Below are 15,369 nucleotides of genomic sequence, written 5' to 3'. Positions count from 1 at the left end.
ATGTGCTCCACGAAGAACTTGGCTACCTCGGCGGCACTGCCTTTGGGCAAGGCCTTTGTCTCGGCGTAACGGGTGAGGTAGTCAGTTGCTACGACGATCCATTTGTTGCCGGAAGTCGACGTCGGGAACGGCCCCAGTAGGTCCATCCCGATTTGCTGGAACGGCCGGTGAGGTGGTTCGATTGGCTGCAGAAGTCCCGCTGGCCTAGTCGGCGGTGTCTTCCGTCGCTGGCAATCTCGGCAAGTCTTAACGTAGTGGGCGACGTCGGCAGGAAGGCGTGGCCAGTAGTATTTTTTCCTGTATCCTCGCGAGCGTGCGGGAAAAGTCGAGGTGGCCAGCCGTCGGGTCGTCGTGCAGGGCCTGCAGAACCTCTGGTCGCAGTGCCGAAGGAACAACGATGAGGTAGTCGGCCCGGGCCGGAGAGAAGTTCTTCTTTACGAGGACGTCGTTTTTCAAGAGAAATGACGCCAATCCCCGCCTGAATACTATTGGAACAACGGCGGTCCTGCCCTTGAGGTATTCCACAAGGCCCCTGAGTTCCGGGTCGGCTTGCTGTCGTTCAGCGAAGTCGTCGGCACTTATGGTTCCCAAGAAGCAGTCATCATCGTGGTCGTCCTGCGGCGGTGCGTCGACGGGGGCACGAGACAAGCAGTCGGCGTCGGAGTGTTTTCTTCCGGACTTGTAAACGACGGTAATGTCGAATTCTTGAAGTCTTAGGCTCCACCGCGCGAGGCGACCTGAAGGGTCCTTCAAGTTGGCTAGCCAACACAAGGCGTGGTGGTCGCTCACAACTTTGAAGGGTCGGCCGTAGATGTAGGGGCGAAACTTCGATGTAGCCCAGATGATGGCCAGGCACTCCTTTTCTGTTGTGGAATAGTTGATTTCTGCCTTTGATAGCGACCGGCTAGCATAACTGATGACCCTTTCCAATCCGTCGGTCTTCTGCACAAGGACGGCGCCGAGTCCTACGCTGCTTGCGTCGGTGTGGATTTCCGTATCGGCGTGCTCGTCGAAATGCGGAAGTATCGGAGGCGTCTGCAGGCGTCGTTTCAATTCTTGAAATGCCTGAACTTGCGACGTTTCCCACCTGAATTCGACGTCGGCCTTCGTGAGTTGCGTCAGTGGCTCGGCGATCCGTGAAAATTCCTTGACGAAACGTCTGTAATAGGCGCACAAGCCGAGAAAACGGCGTACGGCCTTCTTGTCGGTGGGCGTCGGGAAGTCAGCGATGGCAGCTGTTTTCCGCGGGTCCGGGCGAACACCATCCTCGCTGATCACATGACCCAAGAACAAGAGCTCCTCGTACGCGAAGCGGCACTTTTCAGGCTTCAAAGTGAGTCCGGAGGTCTTGATTGCTTGAAGTACAGCTTCAAGGCGCCGAAGGTGTTCGTCGAAGTTTGAGGAAAACACAACGACGTCGTCCAAGTACACGAGACATGTCTGCCACTTCAAGCCGGCCAGTACTGTATCCATAACCCGTTGAAAAGTCGCAGGTGCCGAGCAAAGACCAAAAGGCATGACCTTGAACTCAAACAGGCCGTCTGGCGTTATAAAGGCAGTCTTTTCTCGGTCTCTCTCGTCGACTTCTATTTGCCAGTAACCGGTCTTGAGGTCCATCGACGAAAAGTACTTTGCGTTGTGTAATCGATCCAGGGTGTCGTCTATCCGGGGAACGGGATACACGTCCTTCTTCGTGACTTTGTTCAGGCGACGATAATCGACGCAAAAACGGAGAGTCCCATCCTTCTTCTTCACTAGCACCACGGGGGATGCCCACGGACTCTTCGACGGCTGGATGATGTCGTCGCGTAGCATTTCGTCCACCTGTTTCTTCACGGCCTCCCGTTCCCGTGTCGAAACCCGGTAGGGACTCTGACGGAGTGGTCGAGCATTTTCTTCTGTTATAATGCGGTGCTTAGCAAGAGGCGTTTGTCGGACCCGCGATGACGACGAGAAACAGTCCTTGTTTTTCTGCAGAAGGCATCGAAGCTGTTGCTGTTGGCGAGCGGGAAGACTTGGGTTTACGTCGAAGGGTGGCTCCGGTGCTGGGGTAGTCATCGTAGCTTCGTCATGATCTGAAAAGGCAAACGCATCGCTGACGGCCAAGATTTTTTCGATGTATGCAATCGTCGTGCCCCTGCTCAGGTGTCTGTATTCTTGGCTGAAGTTCGTTAGCATCACGCTTCCTTTTCCTTCATGCAACCGAGCAATGCCCCTTGCAACGCAAATGTCGCGGTCTAGTAGCAAACGCTGATCGCTCTCGATGACACCTTCGATGTCTTCAGCTTTTTCGGTGCTGACGGGAATTATGATGCTGGAGCGAGGCGGGATGGTAACTTGATCCTCGAGCACGTTCAGGGCATGGTGACATGGATTCGTATCCGGCGGTGTCGTTTTGTCCGACGATAGGGTTATCGACTTGGTTCTTAAGTCAATGACGGCGCCATGATGGTTTAAGAAATCCATGCCAAGTATGACGTCCCTGGAGCAGTGTTGCAAGATTACGAAACTCGCAGGATACGTGTGATTATTGATTGTAACTCTTGCTGTGCAGACTCCAGACGGCGTTATTAGATGGCCTCCAGCGGTACGGATTTCGGGGCCTTCCCAAGCAGTCTTAACTTTCTTCAACTTCGTGGCGAAAGGCCCACTGATGACGCAATAGTCGGCTCCAGTGTCGACGAGAGCGGTGACGTTGTGGCCGTCAATGAGAACGTCGAGGTCGCTAGTTCGTCGTCTTGCGTTGCAATTGGGTCGCGGCGTCGGGTCACGGCTGCGTCGGTTTGTTCCGCTGCTTCGACGTGGCGTCGTCAGTTCTTCCTCAGGCCGTGAAGTTTCGACGTCAGGGCTTCGTTGGTCTTGCGGCGTGTTCTTTAGGTTTCGTTGCGGCGTCGTCGTCGGCTGCGGAGGATCTTCGGTAGTTCGTCGTACAGCAACCGCACCTCCATCGGTTGCTGCCCTTAGTTTTCCGGATACGGGCTAGGTGACCGGCCCCGGTTTGGGCCAGTGTACTGCCGGCGGTGCGGAGACATGTAGCGGCCGGGCGACGGCGAGCGGGAAGGTCGTCGTTCTTGCCAGTGTGTTCCGGTGAGGTAGTCGTCGATGTCCCGAGGCCGTTCGCCTGGCCGCGGGCGCGGCGCGTTGACGGCGAATCCTCGAAGCCCCATCTGTCGGTACTGGCAGCGGCGGTATGTGTGGCCGGCTTCCCCGCAATGATAGCAGAGTGGTCGGTTGTCAGGGGCACGCCAAACGTCGGTCTTTCGAGGGGCGCGTGGTTGTCCTGTCGGCGGGCGGTATGGCGTCGGTGGTGGTGGCGGCGGTGCCTGACGTCGGAACTGCTGCGGCGGCGCGGCGTCTTGACGCGGGCGAGGAGGGGCGGCGTTGCGTCGGGCTGCAGCAGCATAGCTCATGGCTTGCGGCTGAGGCAGTGGCGGTTCAAGGTTGCCCAGGGACTGCTGGATTTCTGATCGAACGACATCTGCGATGAAGTCCACTTGAGTCTGCGCCGAAGGTAAGAGCTTGCGAAGCTCCTCCCGCACGATCGCTCTGATCGTTTCACGCAGGTCGTCGGAGCCGAGGGCATGAACAGCTGGGCTGTCTTGAATCAATCGGCGATTATATTGGCGGTTACGCATTTCCAGCGTCTTCTCAATCGTGGTTGCCTCTGAGACGAATTCTTGGACCGTCGAGGGTGGGTTCCGTATCAGCCCAGCGAAGAGCTCTTGCCTTACCCCTCGCATGAGGAAGCGGACTTTCTTGTCCTCGGGCATGGCAGCGTCAGCGTGGCGAAACAGTCGGGTCATTTCCTCTGCGAAGATGGCCACGCTTTCGTTTGGTAGTTGCACCCGTGTCTCCAGCAAGGCTGCGGCCCTTTCTTTTCTGACGACGCTTGCAAACGTCTGCAAGAAAGCGCTCCGAAAGGCGTCCCAAGTTCGAAGAGTGGACTCCCGGTTCTCGAACCAGGTCCTTGCTGCGTCTTCAAGGTAAAAGTAAACGTGCCGCAGCTTGTCCTCGGAGTCCCAGTTGTTAAATTTTGAGACCCTTTCGAAAGTCTCGAGCCAGGTGTCCGGGTCTTCGAATGACGACCCGCGGAAGGTTGGCGGCTCCTTGGGCTGCCGGAGTAGGATCGGCGCAGGCTGCACGGGGTCGGTCATCGTCGCTGCGGTGGGTGTTGGGACCTTGAGCTGCCTGGTTTGTTCGGGAAGGAGCCCGTGCTCTGGCTGCAGTCCCTTCTGCCTGCGGCTTGTTCGACGATCCGGGTTTTCTTTGCTGTCGTCCTCCTCGCGGCTTGGGCTTGGGTCAGCGCTTCGCGGGGGCGTCCGGATCATGGAAGAAGCAGCACCTCCACCAGATGTCACGTGGTCGTGACGTCGACGAAGACAGCAGTCAGCGTTTGCAGGATGAAACTGTTTATTTGGCCGAACTTGTGGCCGGAAAATGAGAACTCGAACTACAGCAATACACGCTGTACAAAGATAGCGGCGAACAGGGCGTCGTCCGTCGATCAACTGACAAGCGATCAAGCGCGTCGGCTTTTATACAGGCGCTATCGAACTTTCCAGCAATATCGCTGGTGGCGGTGTTATCTCTAGACAAAGCTGGAACATTCGCGTGCGGGGCGCAATCTTAACAAACCGATCTACTACAATCGCGACGCTTCTAGAACACTACTTCGCGGACAGCGTCGAGCGTTGATAACCGTCCCTGCCGGTCAAACCCGAATACATCAAAACACGACAAGTGGGCGTGGCAATATATATATATATATATATATATATATATATATATATACATATATATATATATATATATATATATATATATATATATATATATATATATACACATCGCACAGACACACACATATATAGAAGATAAGGACCCCCCGCTTCTAGCAAAAGTGGGCCCTCCTGCTGTAATGCCTACTGGGGCGACGCAGGTATGTAATAAAGAAATAATAAAAAATGCCCCCACCTCCCCGAAGGGAATCGTGAGGAAATGCGAATGCATTTCTTTCGCCGAGAGAGTGTACCGTTGCCGTCAGACATTCGCCTTCATCGACTTCTGTCATCGCCTTGAGAGGCGCCCAGCCAGCGAACGGTCGAGAGTGAGGCGCGAGCGGACGGGAGAGTGGGGCGCCAGCGTTCTCGGCTCGGCGTTGGCGTTTCACAGCGGTGTCTCGAGCACACATTTCCGGATGTTCTTGAGAGGCGCCCAGCCAGCGAACGTTCGAGAGTGAGGCGCGAGCGGACGGGAGAGTGGGGCGCAGGGAGGAGAGAGAGCGAACGGCGAGAGAAGGAGCGGCGAAGCACTGCACCTACCCTCTCCTACACTCTCTCGCACCACATGCTCCGGTTAGGGCGAGGATCAGCGCGCCCGCCCGCAGCTGTTGCTATGAGAGAGGGCGCCGCGGACAACGCCGGATGCCTGACATAGCCCGACTAAGAAATGCATTCGCATTTAAAATAAAAACTTGAACATTCAAGGACTTAAGGGGTAATGGCAGTGCCAGTGCAAGTTGTCGAAGCGAGAAACAATCCCACGTAAAGCTTTTAGTCAATTCCAATTTAGCCGCGTACATCTCCTTGGCGTGAACGTAACGGCAACGCACGCAATGGCCTCCACAGTTAAACGCCGTGTGTGCTACACGCATTTATTTCGTTGAAACAAGACGCAAAATGAAGCCTTGGCGTATTCCTCAAACACGATGACAAGCACGGCGACTAGAGACGCAAATGCGGTATTAACGGCAACACAAGAGTCGAAACTCACGAAGGCAATTTCAGACCATTTCGCCATACTTCGCTTTGAGTCCCAGTTGCTATGGTTACAGCAGACAGTGAAGAAAGCTGGAGGCGAAAGATTCCCAAAAAAATGACAAGCGACCTTATTAAATGTGATTAATGTCCCTGTTTTGTTCTGTGAAACCGTAAAATAACGATTCCTCTATTTTAAGTTTTATGTTAAATCTTGCATTCTTTGTTTTAATACCATAATAGGTACTGCTCAGAAACATCACCTTTGAGATGTACATTACTTCTTCGTATAGACTCCGAGATGAACGCGGCGGGGGGTGCGATTTAAACGACACATATATTGTTATGCTAACACTGGACTCCGTGCCTTCACAATTTATTTTATCTAGCTTTGCTTTCTTTACTTCAATATCAGTGCAGTATTGCAGAATAAGGTTTATATGCGTGAAAATTATTGCCATTGTTTAGGAACTACTTTGTTTGTAGCGCGGAGGCATGCAAATTATGAGCAATGCGGCCTCGTGGGCGGAGCTTATATTTATTCTTAGGCTGTCACCGACTATAGTTCCTGGAACGTCGTTCCTTGGAACGCCGTTCCGTACGACAGTGTTTGAGCGTCGCCTGAATATACGCGGGGCTTGCGTCGCTTGCGTGTTATATTGTGTAATTATTACACATTGGTGGTTACACAGCTACCTTTGCGATGTTATAATGCCGGGCAATCGGAAGAGGGGCGCAGTGTGGTCGTTGTTCGCTGAAGATCAGAAAGCGAAGACTGCAAGGTGTAATAAATGTGGCAAGCACTTCTCGAAGCCAGCACTTCAAGCACTAAAGTTGTTGCCATTAGTTGAGAGGCAATGTAGCGCAGGAACGCGCACTCGCGAATTGTGAAAGGGTCTTGTAGACCCTTTATGGTATTCAAGAACTTTACGCGTCGGTTTACTGAACGTCTAGCATCCAGTGCATTACTATTGAAGAAGTGACCTTGTAGCATTTAGTAATACTGTATGGTCGCAAATTTAGGGAGAAATACAGCTTTCAGCTAGAGGTCCCCGTCTTCAGCTGTGACAAGAATGAAGGACAGTCGCGAAATTGATGTTGTAATGTCTGATACACTAGATAACGCTCACAGTTCAGGCTGTACGCACAATTGAAAAGGCGCCAGTGGCGCCGTGTTAAGGCAACGATCAGATGAAACCTGCGGAGTATACTGGCGCAGCTGCTGCTTATTCTAGCCAGGAGGCAGAAACTCATGTCACTCTATTTCCCGCAGTTGCCTGTACCGATGGTGTGTTTGAGGCCAGTATGTTTCTGTGTAATCACTGCATGGGTGACCTCAAGGAAAAGATCGCGTCAGTCCGCAGTTATAGTATTATGCAGGGCTTCCACAATATCTAACCGACAAACCGAGAAAAGATGCCGTGCTTACGAGAGCGAAGCGTCTTATTTAATTCCTCTTCCTCCTCGTCTCTCTTTTACCTTTCTCGGGATTTCCTCTCCCTCCGCCACACTGCATGTTTCAGCTGCGACTTTCCAACCAGTGTGGTCCCCGAACGCGCCTCCGGTTTCGATGAGCTCGAGTAGGCAGGCTTCGAGAAAATACGACCTGCTGCCAAATAGTCCAGGGATGATGGCAACAGATGCTTGAATCCGCGACATCAACCAACGACGACGGGCTCCTTGTATCCAGTGTGCGAAAGTGGGAATTTTCGCACAATGGACACAAGGGGCCCGTCGTCGACACTTTCGAAAGTGGGAATTTTCGATCGTCAGCGCGTCTGATAAAAAGATTTTGTTTGGGTCCATATCAAACACGAACGATGCCTCTCAAACGAAGAGATATCGGTTGTAAAGCACCCATAAAAATGAAGATTAATCGAATAATCGATTAAAACAGTCTACCGAAAGCAATTAATCGATTAAAGGCTAAATCGATTAACGATTAATCGATTAAACATTTTAATCGACCATTCCTAGCATACGGCATGCGCTGTATCACAACCTGGACCACCGAAGGCCATTTCGGGCACATGGAGGAGCGCCTGCAAGTAGCAGCACAAGTAGTAGATCGCTACGCGGATCACTGTGGCCTCGAGTGTGCACCGGGAAAGTCATGATTTCTTCACCTTGGGGCTTCCCTTATCCACTTATCTCTACCAAGTGGCCCCATCAATGAGGCTAAGGACATCAGAATCATGGGACTCTTGATCCACCATTAGCAAAGAGTCGACAAAACCTTTGCGAAGCGCCGGAAGATTGGAGGATTGAAAGTTGGGCGAGTTGGTTTAGATACATTGCTTGAAATTCTCGGGCAAAGACGGTCACACGAGAAAGGCGACAAACACAGGACGACGCGCTACTAACAACAGAAAAATTTTTATTCAGAACGCACATTTATATAACGCAAGCCCGGTAAACTCCTGCATGACGACCGATAACAGAGTTACCTAAAGCACCACATTATCTGCTCGTACGTGTCGTTGTAGGAACCCTATCTCTTTTTCCTGTAAACGGATAAAGGAATAGCTTATGCACCTCAAACCTTCTTGACTAATGTGCAAGGCCTCAGTAATTTCCCTCTGAGTTTTCGCTTGGTGCCTGCAAACCACGGTGGTCCCCTCAAACAGAGGCCTGCATCCATTCTCCTTACAGTCCTTGCAGGCCCCTGTTTGAAGGGACTACCGTGGTCTACAGGCATCAAGCGAAAACTCAAAGGGAAATTACTGAGGCCTTGCACATTAGTCAAGAAGGTTTGAGGTGCATAAGCCATCCCTCTATCAGTTTAAAGGAAAAAGAGATAGGGTTCCTACAACGACACGTGCGAGTAGATGGTGTGATTCTTTAGATAACTCTCTGTTATTGGTTGTCATGACGTGTTGTTTACCGGGTTTGCGTTATATAAATGTGCGTTCTGAATTCTTACAAAATCAGTAGGTAGTAGCCCGTCGCCTGTTGTTTATCGCATTTCTCGTGTGACCATATTTTCCGCGCTTTTTCGAGGAAGATTGGAGACCAGGCGAGCCGAATGGTCCACCGGGTCTCCAACAAGAGAGGAGGGTTATGATGCAAAGGCGTGGTCCGACTCACTCACCCTTTCGTAACTGGCCGGATTCTGTATTCGGTACCGTATCTCCACTTTCGGAAACACGAAGAAAATACAGTAGGGGTTATCCTCCGCAAAATAATGAAAATGGCTCTTGACATGCCTATACCCACTTCCAACGGACGACTTCTCGTTCTTCGAATGGTCAACACCTTCCAGTAACTCGAAAAAGCTCTTCTAACAAATCAGTACACATGGTTAGCGCAGACACAATTGGGCCAACAACTCCTGGCTCAACACGACTTCTACGTAGAGCAAAGGATCAGAGTGCCAGAACTATGGAGACGCGATATCCGAGTTTTGCCTTTTCCAACAAAGATGGATAGAGACGACCATAGCGTTCGCCATCAAGCTAGGGCGTGAGCTTTGAAGCGTCACTTTGGCAGCAAACATAAAGTTTACTGCGTATATGTCGCTGGGCGAAACCGCGGGCGATGGTATATGGCAGCAGTCATACATCAAGAAACACTTTTCGTGCAATAGGTGGCCTACCTCCTCTGCTACACAAGCAGGGGAGGTGACCATCGCCTTGGCTGCCTCGAACTCTATGTCTAAATATAGTGTTGCCGATTTGCTTGGTGCGTGTCGTAATTACGTCGCTGGTTGGGTCACCCTACTGGCCGAACGAATACTGCGAAGCCGCAGCGGCGATGTAAATCCCATACCCCGCTGTACACTTTGGACTCCTGGCTTTAAGGCAAGGAAGCTGCTGATGCGGCAGCCCGATCACTCACTTACTAGGCGTCCCTTCTGACCCCTAAAGACCTGGAACCCCAAGGCGGAATTCTGTGAACATTGAAAGAGGTTACTACCTATTATAAGCATAGCCATCACCGGTACAGTCGATGGTGATATGAAGGTTATCGCGGGAGCGTCGACCAAGAACTACAACAGCGCCACGGCCGGCCCAGAATCCTCTTTCGAGGAGAGGGAGGTATCAGGCAAGCCCACTCGCTCTTTTTGCTGTTCCTTAAGCTGCGATCACTCCCGTCTGAGGAAGGCACATTGTTGTGTCCGCGATAGCTCACCTGATAACCGAACTGTCGTTAGTGCGCATGTGCCCACTAGTGCTTAAATGGTAGCGCTCAATGCACGATCGACACATTCGTATGTAACCGTCAGCCCGTAAGCTTCGGGTAATAAATGTTGCTGTTCCCCGTTGGAACCCTGGCCTGTCAGTCCCTGAACGAGATTCAACACTGGCGACGAGGGTGGGACGACAAAATCGAGAAGCAGCGAGCAGTCGGTTGAAGCGACAATGCAGTCTGCAGGGCAGCTGGGCCAGATGGAGTCGTTCGACGTTACTGAAAGCGACTGGACGGCATACAAGGAGAGGTTGACATCTTTTTTGATTGTCAACAAGGTTCCCGACAGCGACAAGGTACACGCATTCCTCAGCATCATCGGACCGCGTACGTATGGGTTTCTGAAGTCTTTGGCTACGCCGGACCTGCCGTCGGAAAAAAGTTTCGAACAACTGAAGAGCCTCTTGGATGCACATCTTGCCCCAAAGCCGTCCATAATCGGGGAGCGAGCGAAGTTTTACCGAAGAACACAGAGCGAAGGCGAGTCTCTGCCCGAATATGTTGCGGAACTTCGGAAGTTGGCCCAGAGTTGTCAGTTTGGAGCGAATTTGGACGAAGCGCTGCGGGATCGTTTCGTTTGTGGACTACTGCGAGAGGACGTGCAGCAAGTACTCTTTACCGAGGACGACAAACTGACGTTCGCGAAAGCAGTCGAGCGCGCCCTGGCAATGGAAGCAGCCCGGAAAAATGTCGCCGAGACTAGAGTCGGGGAGTCAATGACCACACAGCTGCACCAAATGGAGGGAGAAGGTAATTATGCCCCTGCTGATCTGTACGAGGCGCAAGCGATTGCCGGTAGGCAGCTACAGGCTTGTTATCGCTGCGGTTCTCAGAGCCACACGCATTCACGATGCCCGTACGTTAAAGAGACGTGCTATAAGTGTGGAAAGAAAGGGCACATTCAAAGGGCCTGTCGCAGCAACAGGCAATCTTTTGGCGGGCATCAGCAGAAACGGAGTGTGAAAACGCTGAAAGTGGTGACGCAGGTGCCACCCATGGGCGTTTCGGAACATGTGTCGTCTCGTCGCACTCCTATTTTTGTTGGACTAAAGATAAATGGAGCACTGGTGGAAATGGAACTTGACACGGGAGCCGCGGTGTCTATCATGCCTTACAAGCAGTTCAAGCAGCAGGTCCCTTCAGCTAGCTGCGAACCAACCGACATCGTCCTGCGCACCTATACCGGAGCCCTCGTCCAACCTTGCGGCGTGGCGGTCGTCAGTGTGCAGCACGGCGAACAGATGGCGAAACTACCACTCTACCTTGTCGATCAAGCAGGACCACCGCTGCTAGGGCGTGAATGGCTGCACACAGTACGGCTAGACTGGAACCAGATTTGGGGCCTCAACCACGTCTCAAGGTCAGTGTTCGACTTGTCTTCCCGAATGAAGGAAAGGCTAGAGACGTTGCTTGCAAAATACAAAATGCTGTTCAAGGATGAGCTAGGCGCTATCACAGACGAAAAGGCCGAGCTGTTTTTCAAAGCCGACCACCGGCCGAGATTCCTAAAAGCAAGGAATGTGCCATTCGCATTGCAGTCCGCAGTAGAAGCAGAGATAGAAAAATTGGTTCAGCTGGGAATACTCACACCCGTGAATACATCAGAATATGCCACGCCCGCCGTCCTTGTGATAAAGAAAGATGGAAGCATACGCCTATGTGGGGATTATAAGACAACGATAAATCCTTCACTGGACATCACACACTATCCGCTGCCTAAAATCGATGATCTATTGGCTGCGTTGGCCGGGGGAATGCATTTTACTAAGATAGACCTCAACAGGGCATACCAACAAGTACTCATGGCGGAAGAGTCAAAGAAGTACCTAACTTTGAACACGCAGAAAGGGCTGTTCGTAGTCAACAGGCTACCTTTCGGAATACCGTCAGCGCCAGGTATTTTTCAGAAAATAATGGACACAATGCTGAAGGGCCTAAACGGAGTTTGTTGTTATCTTGATGACATATTGGTCACGGGAAAAAACGCTGAAGAACACATGATAAACCTAGAAGCACTCTTGAGACGTTTGCTGGAGCGAGGCGTCAGAATAAAGAAAGAAAAATGTGCGTTCTTCCAAAAGGAGCTCTGTTACCTGGGGCACAAAATCAGTGCAGCAGGAATATCTGCGTCACCAGAGAAAATTGAAGCAGTCATAAACGCTGCCGCACCGACAAACAAGCAGCAACTGCAGTCCTTTCTAGGTGTCGTGAATTACTATGGAAAGTTTGTGCCTAATCTATCAACAGTTGCTGCGCCCTTTTACCAGCTTTTACGGAAGGACGCGCCTTGGTGCTGGGACGAGTGCTGCCGAGAAGCGTTCAAAGAAGTTAAAAGAACGTTGTCATCGCCGCAGGTGCTGGCCCATTACGACCCGGATAGACCATTGAAGCTGGCCTGTGACGCATCGCAGTACGGGGTAGGTGCAGTGCTTTCCCATGTTTGTGAGGACGGGAAGTCTAGACCAGTTGCTTTTGCTTCGCGCACGCTTTCCGAAGCAGAGAAGAAATATAGCCAGCTTGAAAAAGAGGCGTTGGCCATAATCTTTGGCATAAAAAAGTTTCATTGCTCTATTTATGGCCGAGCATTCACTTTAATCACTGATCATAAGCCCTTACAGCAAATTTTGGGGCCAACAACAGGTATCCCGCCGATCGCGGCTGCGCGCCTACAGCGGTGGGCTGTGACGCTGTCGGCATACAGATACGACCTTCTTTTTAAAAACTCAGCCGATAACGCAGAAGCCGATTTTTGTTCCCGTTTGCCGCTACCATGCGTGAAAGACGAAACGCAGGAATCTGAAGAGACTTTCTATTCATTGCGGCTGGCCTCTCTACCAGTGTCGAGCAAAGGGATTGCGCATGCCACAGAGCAGGATAATGACCTGGTGAAAGTAAAAGAGTGCATAAGCACAGGCTGGCCAAGATTTGTCAGTGATGATAGACTGAAACAGTACTTCGCCAGACGCAATCAACTGACATTGCATCAAGGATGCATTATGCTGGGAACACGAGTCGTCATTCCCGCAAAGCTGCAGAGGGCAGTTCTGGACGAATTACACGAGGGTCACCCAGGTATAGTTCGCAGCAAGGCGCTAGCACGTAGTTACGTCTGGTGGCCGTCCATCGATGGGGACCTTGAGCGTATGGTGAAATCATGTGCAGATTGCCAAGAACAGCGCAGTGCCCCTTGCAAAGCTCCGTTGCACCCGTGGTCCTGGCCCTCAGCGCCGTGGCAACGCATACATATAGATTTTGCAGGGCCATTTCAACAGTCAATGTTTCTTATAGTGGTCGATGCTCACTCGAAGTGGCCAGAAGTATTCCTGATGCGTTCAACTACAACAGATGCCACGATTGAGTGCTTAAGAGATGTTTTCGCTCGTTTTGGGTTCCCTGAGACGATTGTGTCAGATAACGGCCCACAGTTCACGTCACAGGAGTTCAAGCAGTTCGTAAGGGAGATGGGTTGCCGACACGTGCAAACAGCCCCCTACAATCCCAGTGCCAATGGACTCGCGGAGCGTTTCGTCCAAACCCTGAAGAACGCGCTAAAGAAGGATGACGCACGACAACCAATGAAGGTAAAGCTCAACAAGTTCCTGCTCGCTTATCGCAACACGCCCCATGCTACAACGCACGAGGCACCAGCTAACTTGTTGTTGGGGCGACGTTTGCGCACCCGCCTGGATGTGCTCAAACCCGCCGTGGGGGAAAGGGTGGCGTACGAACAGTTCAAACAAACGGTGAACAGACGGTGTCGTGTGCGCGAAGTGAGTGTTGGTGACCACGTTCTTGCACGCAATTACAGGGGACAGCCCAAATGGATGCCTGCGGTGGTGACTGCTCAAAGTGGACCAGTGTCTTTCAGGGTACGAGCATCGACACCTTCGGGATGCTTCGAGTGGCGGCGCCACAAGAACCAGCTACTGCAAGGCACGGCAGGGCTTGCCGAAAACGCCGCGCAAGACGACGGTTTCTCCGTGTGGCCACAGAGCGACACCGAGCCGGAGCCAGCACCTTCATTGCCTGCAGCTAGTGTTTCGCCTTCACCAACGACGTCGGTGACGGACACTTCTCGAGGCGACCAGGATCGACGCTACCCATTAAGGAATCGCCGACCACCGGATCGTTTCTGAGAGGGAACTATGAGCTTCATAATAAAAGCAGAGGAAGTGTTGTGTCCGCGATAGCTCACCTGATAACCGAACTGTCGTTAGTGCGCATGTGCCCACTAGTGCTTAAATGGTAGCGCTCAATGCACGATCGACACATTCGTATGTAACCGTCAGCCCGTAAGCTTCGGGTAATAAATGTTGCTGTTCCCCGTTGGAACCCTGGCCTGTCAGTCCCTGAACGAGATTCAACACACATTCTCACTCCTTTTTTTTGTATGACAACGCTATATATTTTGTTGAAATTAGCAAGCCGTTCAAACGAACCAGTGCCAAGCACCAGCTTTACCAGGTCTTTCCCAGGAATTTTGCTATCGTCCGCGGAGATAAGAGGCAATGGAAAATACACTTGATCGCAACGAATGGAAAGCTTAAAATAGAGAGAAAGGGTCTAGAGTTCGTCGCAGGGCGATTGTTGTAGTATAGAACAGCCAACGATGGCGAGAAGAATTTGTAATATTGATTTTAACTGTTCTCAAATGTGCCGCTAGGCTCCTGGGAAGCAAGGCCCGTCGACGCTCGCGCGATAACCTTCATATCGCGCTCGACTGTACCTAGCCCCAGCCGAGGGACCAGGGAAAGTGCACGAACGCGTGCTGCTTCGCTTATATACGATCACTGGCAGCGGTCAACACTGTGGTGAGGTGGCTGGCACCTATCGCAGGGTGTGGGCCAGCCGAAAAAAATTCAGCTAACGCCCCCCTCCCCGTGAACCCTACCAGGTAAGACTGGGAAGCAGCCCTGCTGGGTTGCTCAGACCGTCAGGCCGAAAAAGACTTGGTCGAAAGACTGGCGGCTTCGACCAATGGGGTCCCGGACTAGGGCCTCCAGTCAGTATGTAGAGCTCCTGCGTGAATCCACACCTCTCTCGTTTAATACAGGGTTTCCACCACCGCCACCGACGCAGGCGTGAGAATCGGCGACGACCTGACGCGGCGTCCGTGGTGCCAGCATGAGCACAAAGACCGGCGCAATGCGATCTCACAAGCAGGTTGCAGCTTGTGAGATGGAGTACACATTTTGTACGAAAGCCAGGCGGATTTCAACCAATCAGGAAGGCGAGTTCCTCCGCGTTGTATAAGTCTGCGCTCAATTTTAGCTGTGGTCTAATGGGTTCAATGCCCGTATCGCGAGATCGTGCTGGCCTCAGGGGACCCAAGTTCGAACCTCGACAGGTTGACTTCAAAATTTTTAAAGTTTTTTTAACACGAAAGTGTTTTATGCCGGGGTCCAACAAGATTTTCATGACGTAT

The 15,369-nt window shown here is 51.9% G+C and overlaps 2 protein-coding genes across 2 annotated transcripts in view; both read left to right on the top strand.

Annotated features, from left to right (window-relative positions):
* LOC119375551 (uncharacterized) overlaps positions 1-15,369 on the top strand; it is a 138,351-nt gene that overhangs the window by 81,323 nt on the left and 41,659 nt on the right. The window lies entirely within an intron of this gene.
* On the top strand, positions 9,977-14,205 carry LOC125756307 (uncharacterized protein K02A2.6-like). The gene has a single exon (XM_049410824.1). It carries the CDS (start codon positions 10,118-10,120, stop codon positions 14,078-14,080), a length of 3,963 nt encoding a protein of 1,320 aa, XP_049266781.1. The 5' UTR covers positions 9,977-10,117; the 3' UTR covers positions 14,081-14,205.

The sequence above is a fragment of the Rhipicephalus sanguineus genome, chromosome 11 (assembly GCF_013339695.2).
Source record: "Rhipicephalus sanguineus isolate Rsan-2018 chromosome 11, BIME_Rsan_1.4, whole genome shotgun sequence".
In the NCBI taxonomy this organism is placed as follows: Eukaryota; Metazoa; Arthropoda; class Arachnida; order Ixodida; family Ixodidae; genus Rhipicephalus; species Rhipicephalus sanguineus.
Note: the sequence above shows the minus strand (reverse complement) of the source record. Positions and strands in the feature narration are given on the sequence as shown.

Bases quoted from the DNA above. Each gene is read 5' to 3' on its own strand.
- LOC125756307 (XM_049410824.1), top strand. From the start codon at position 10,118: ATGCAGTCTGCAGGGCAGCTGGGCCAGATGGAGTCGTTCGACGTTACT.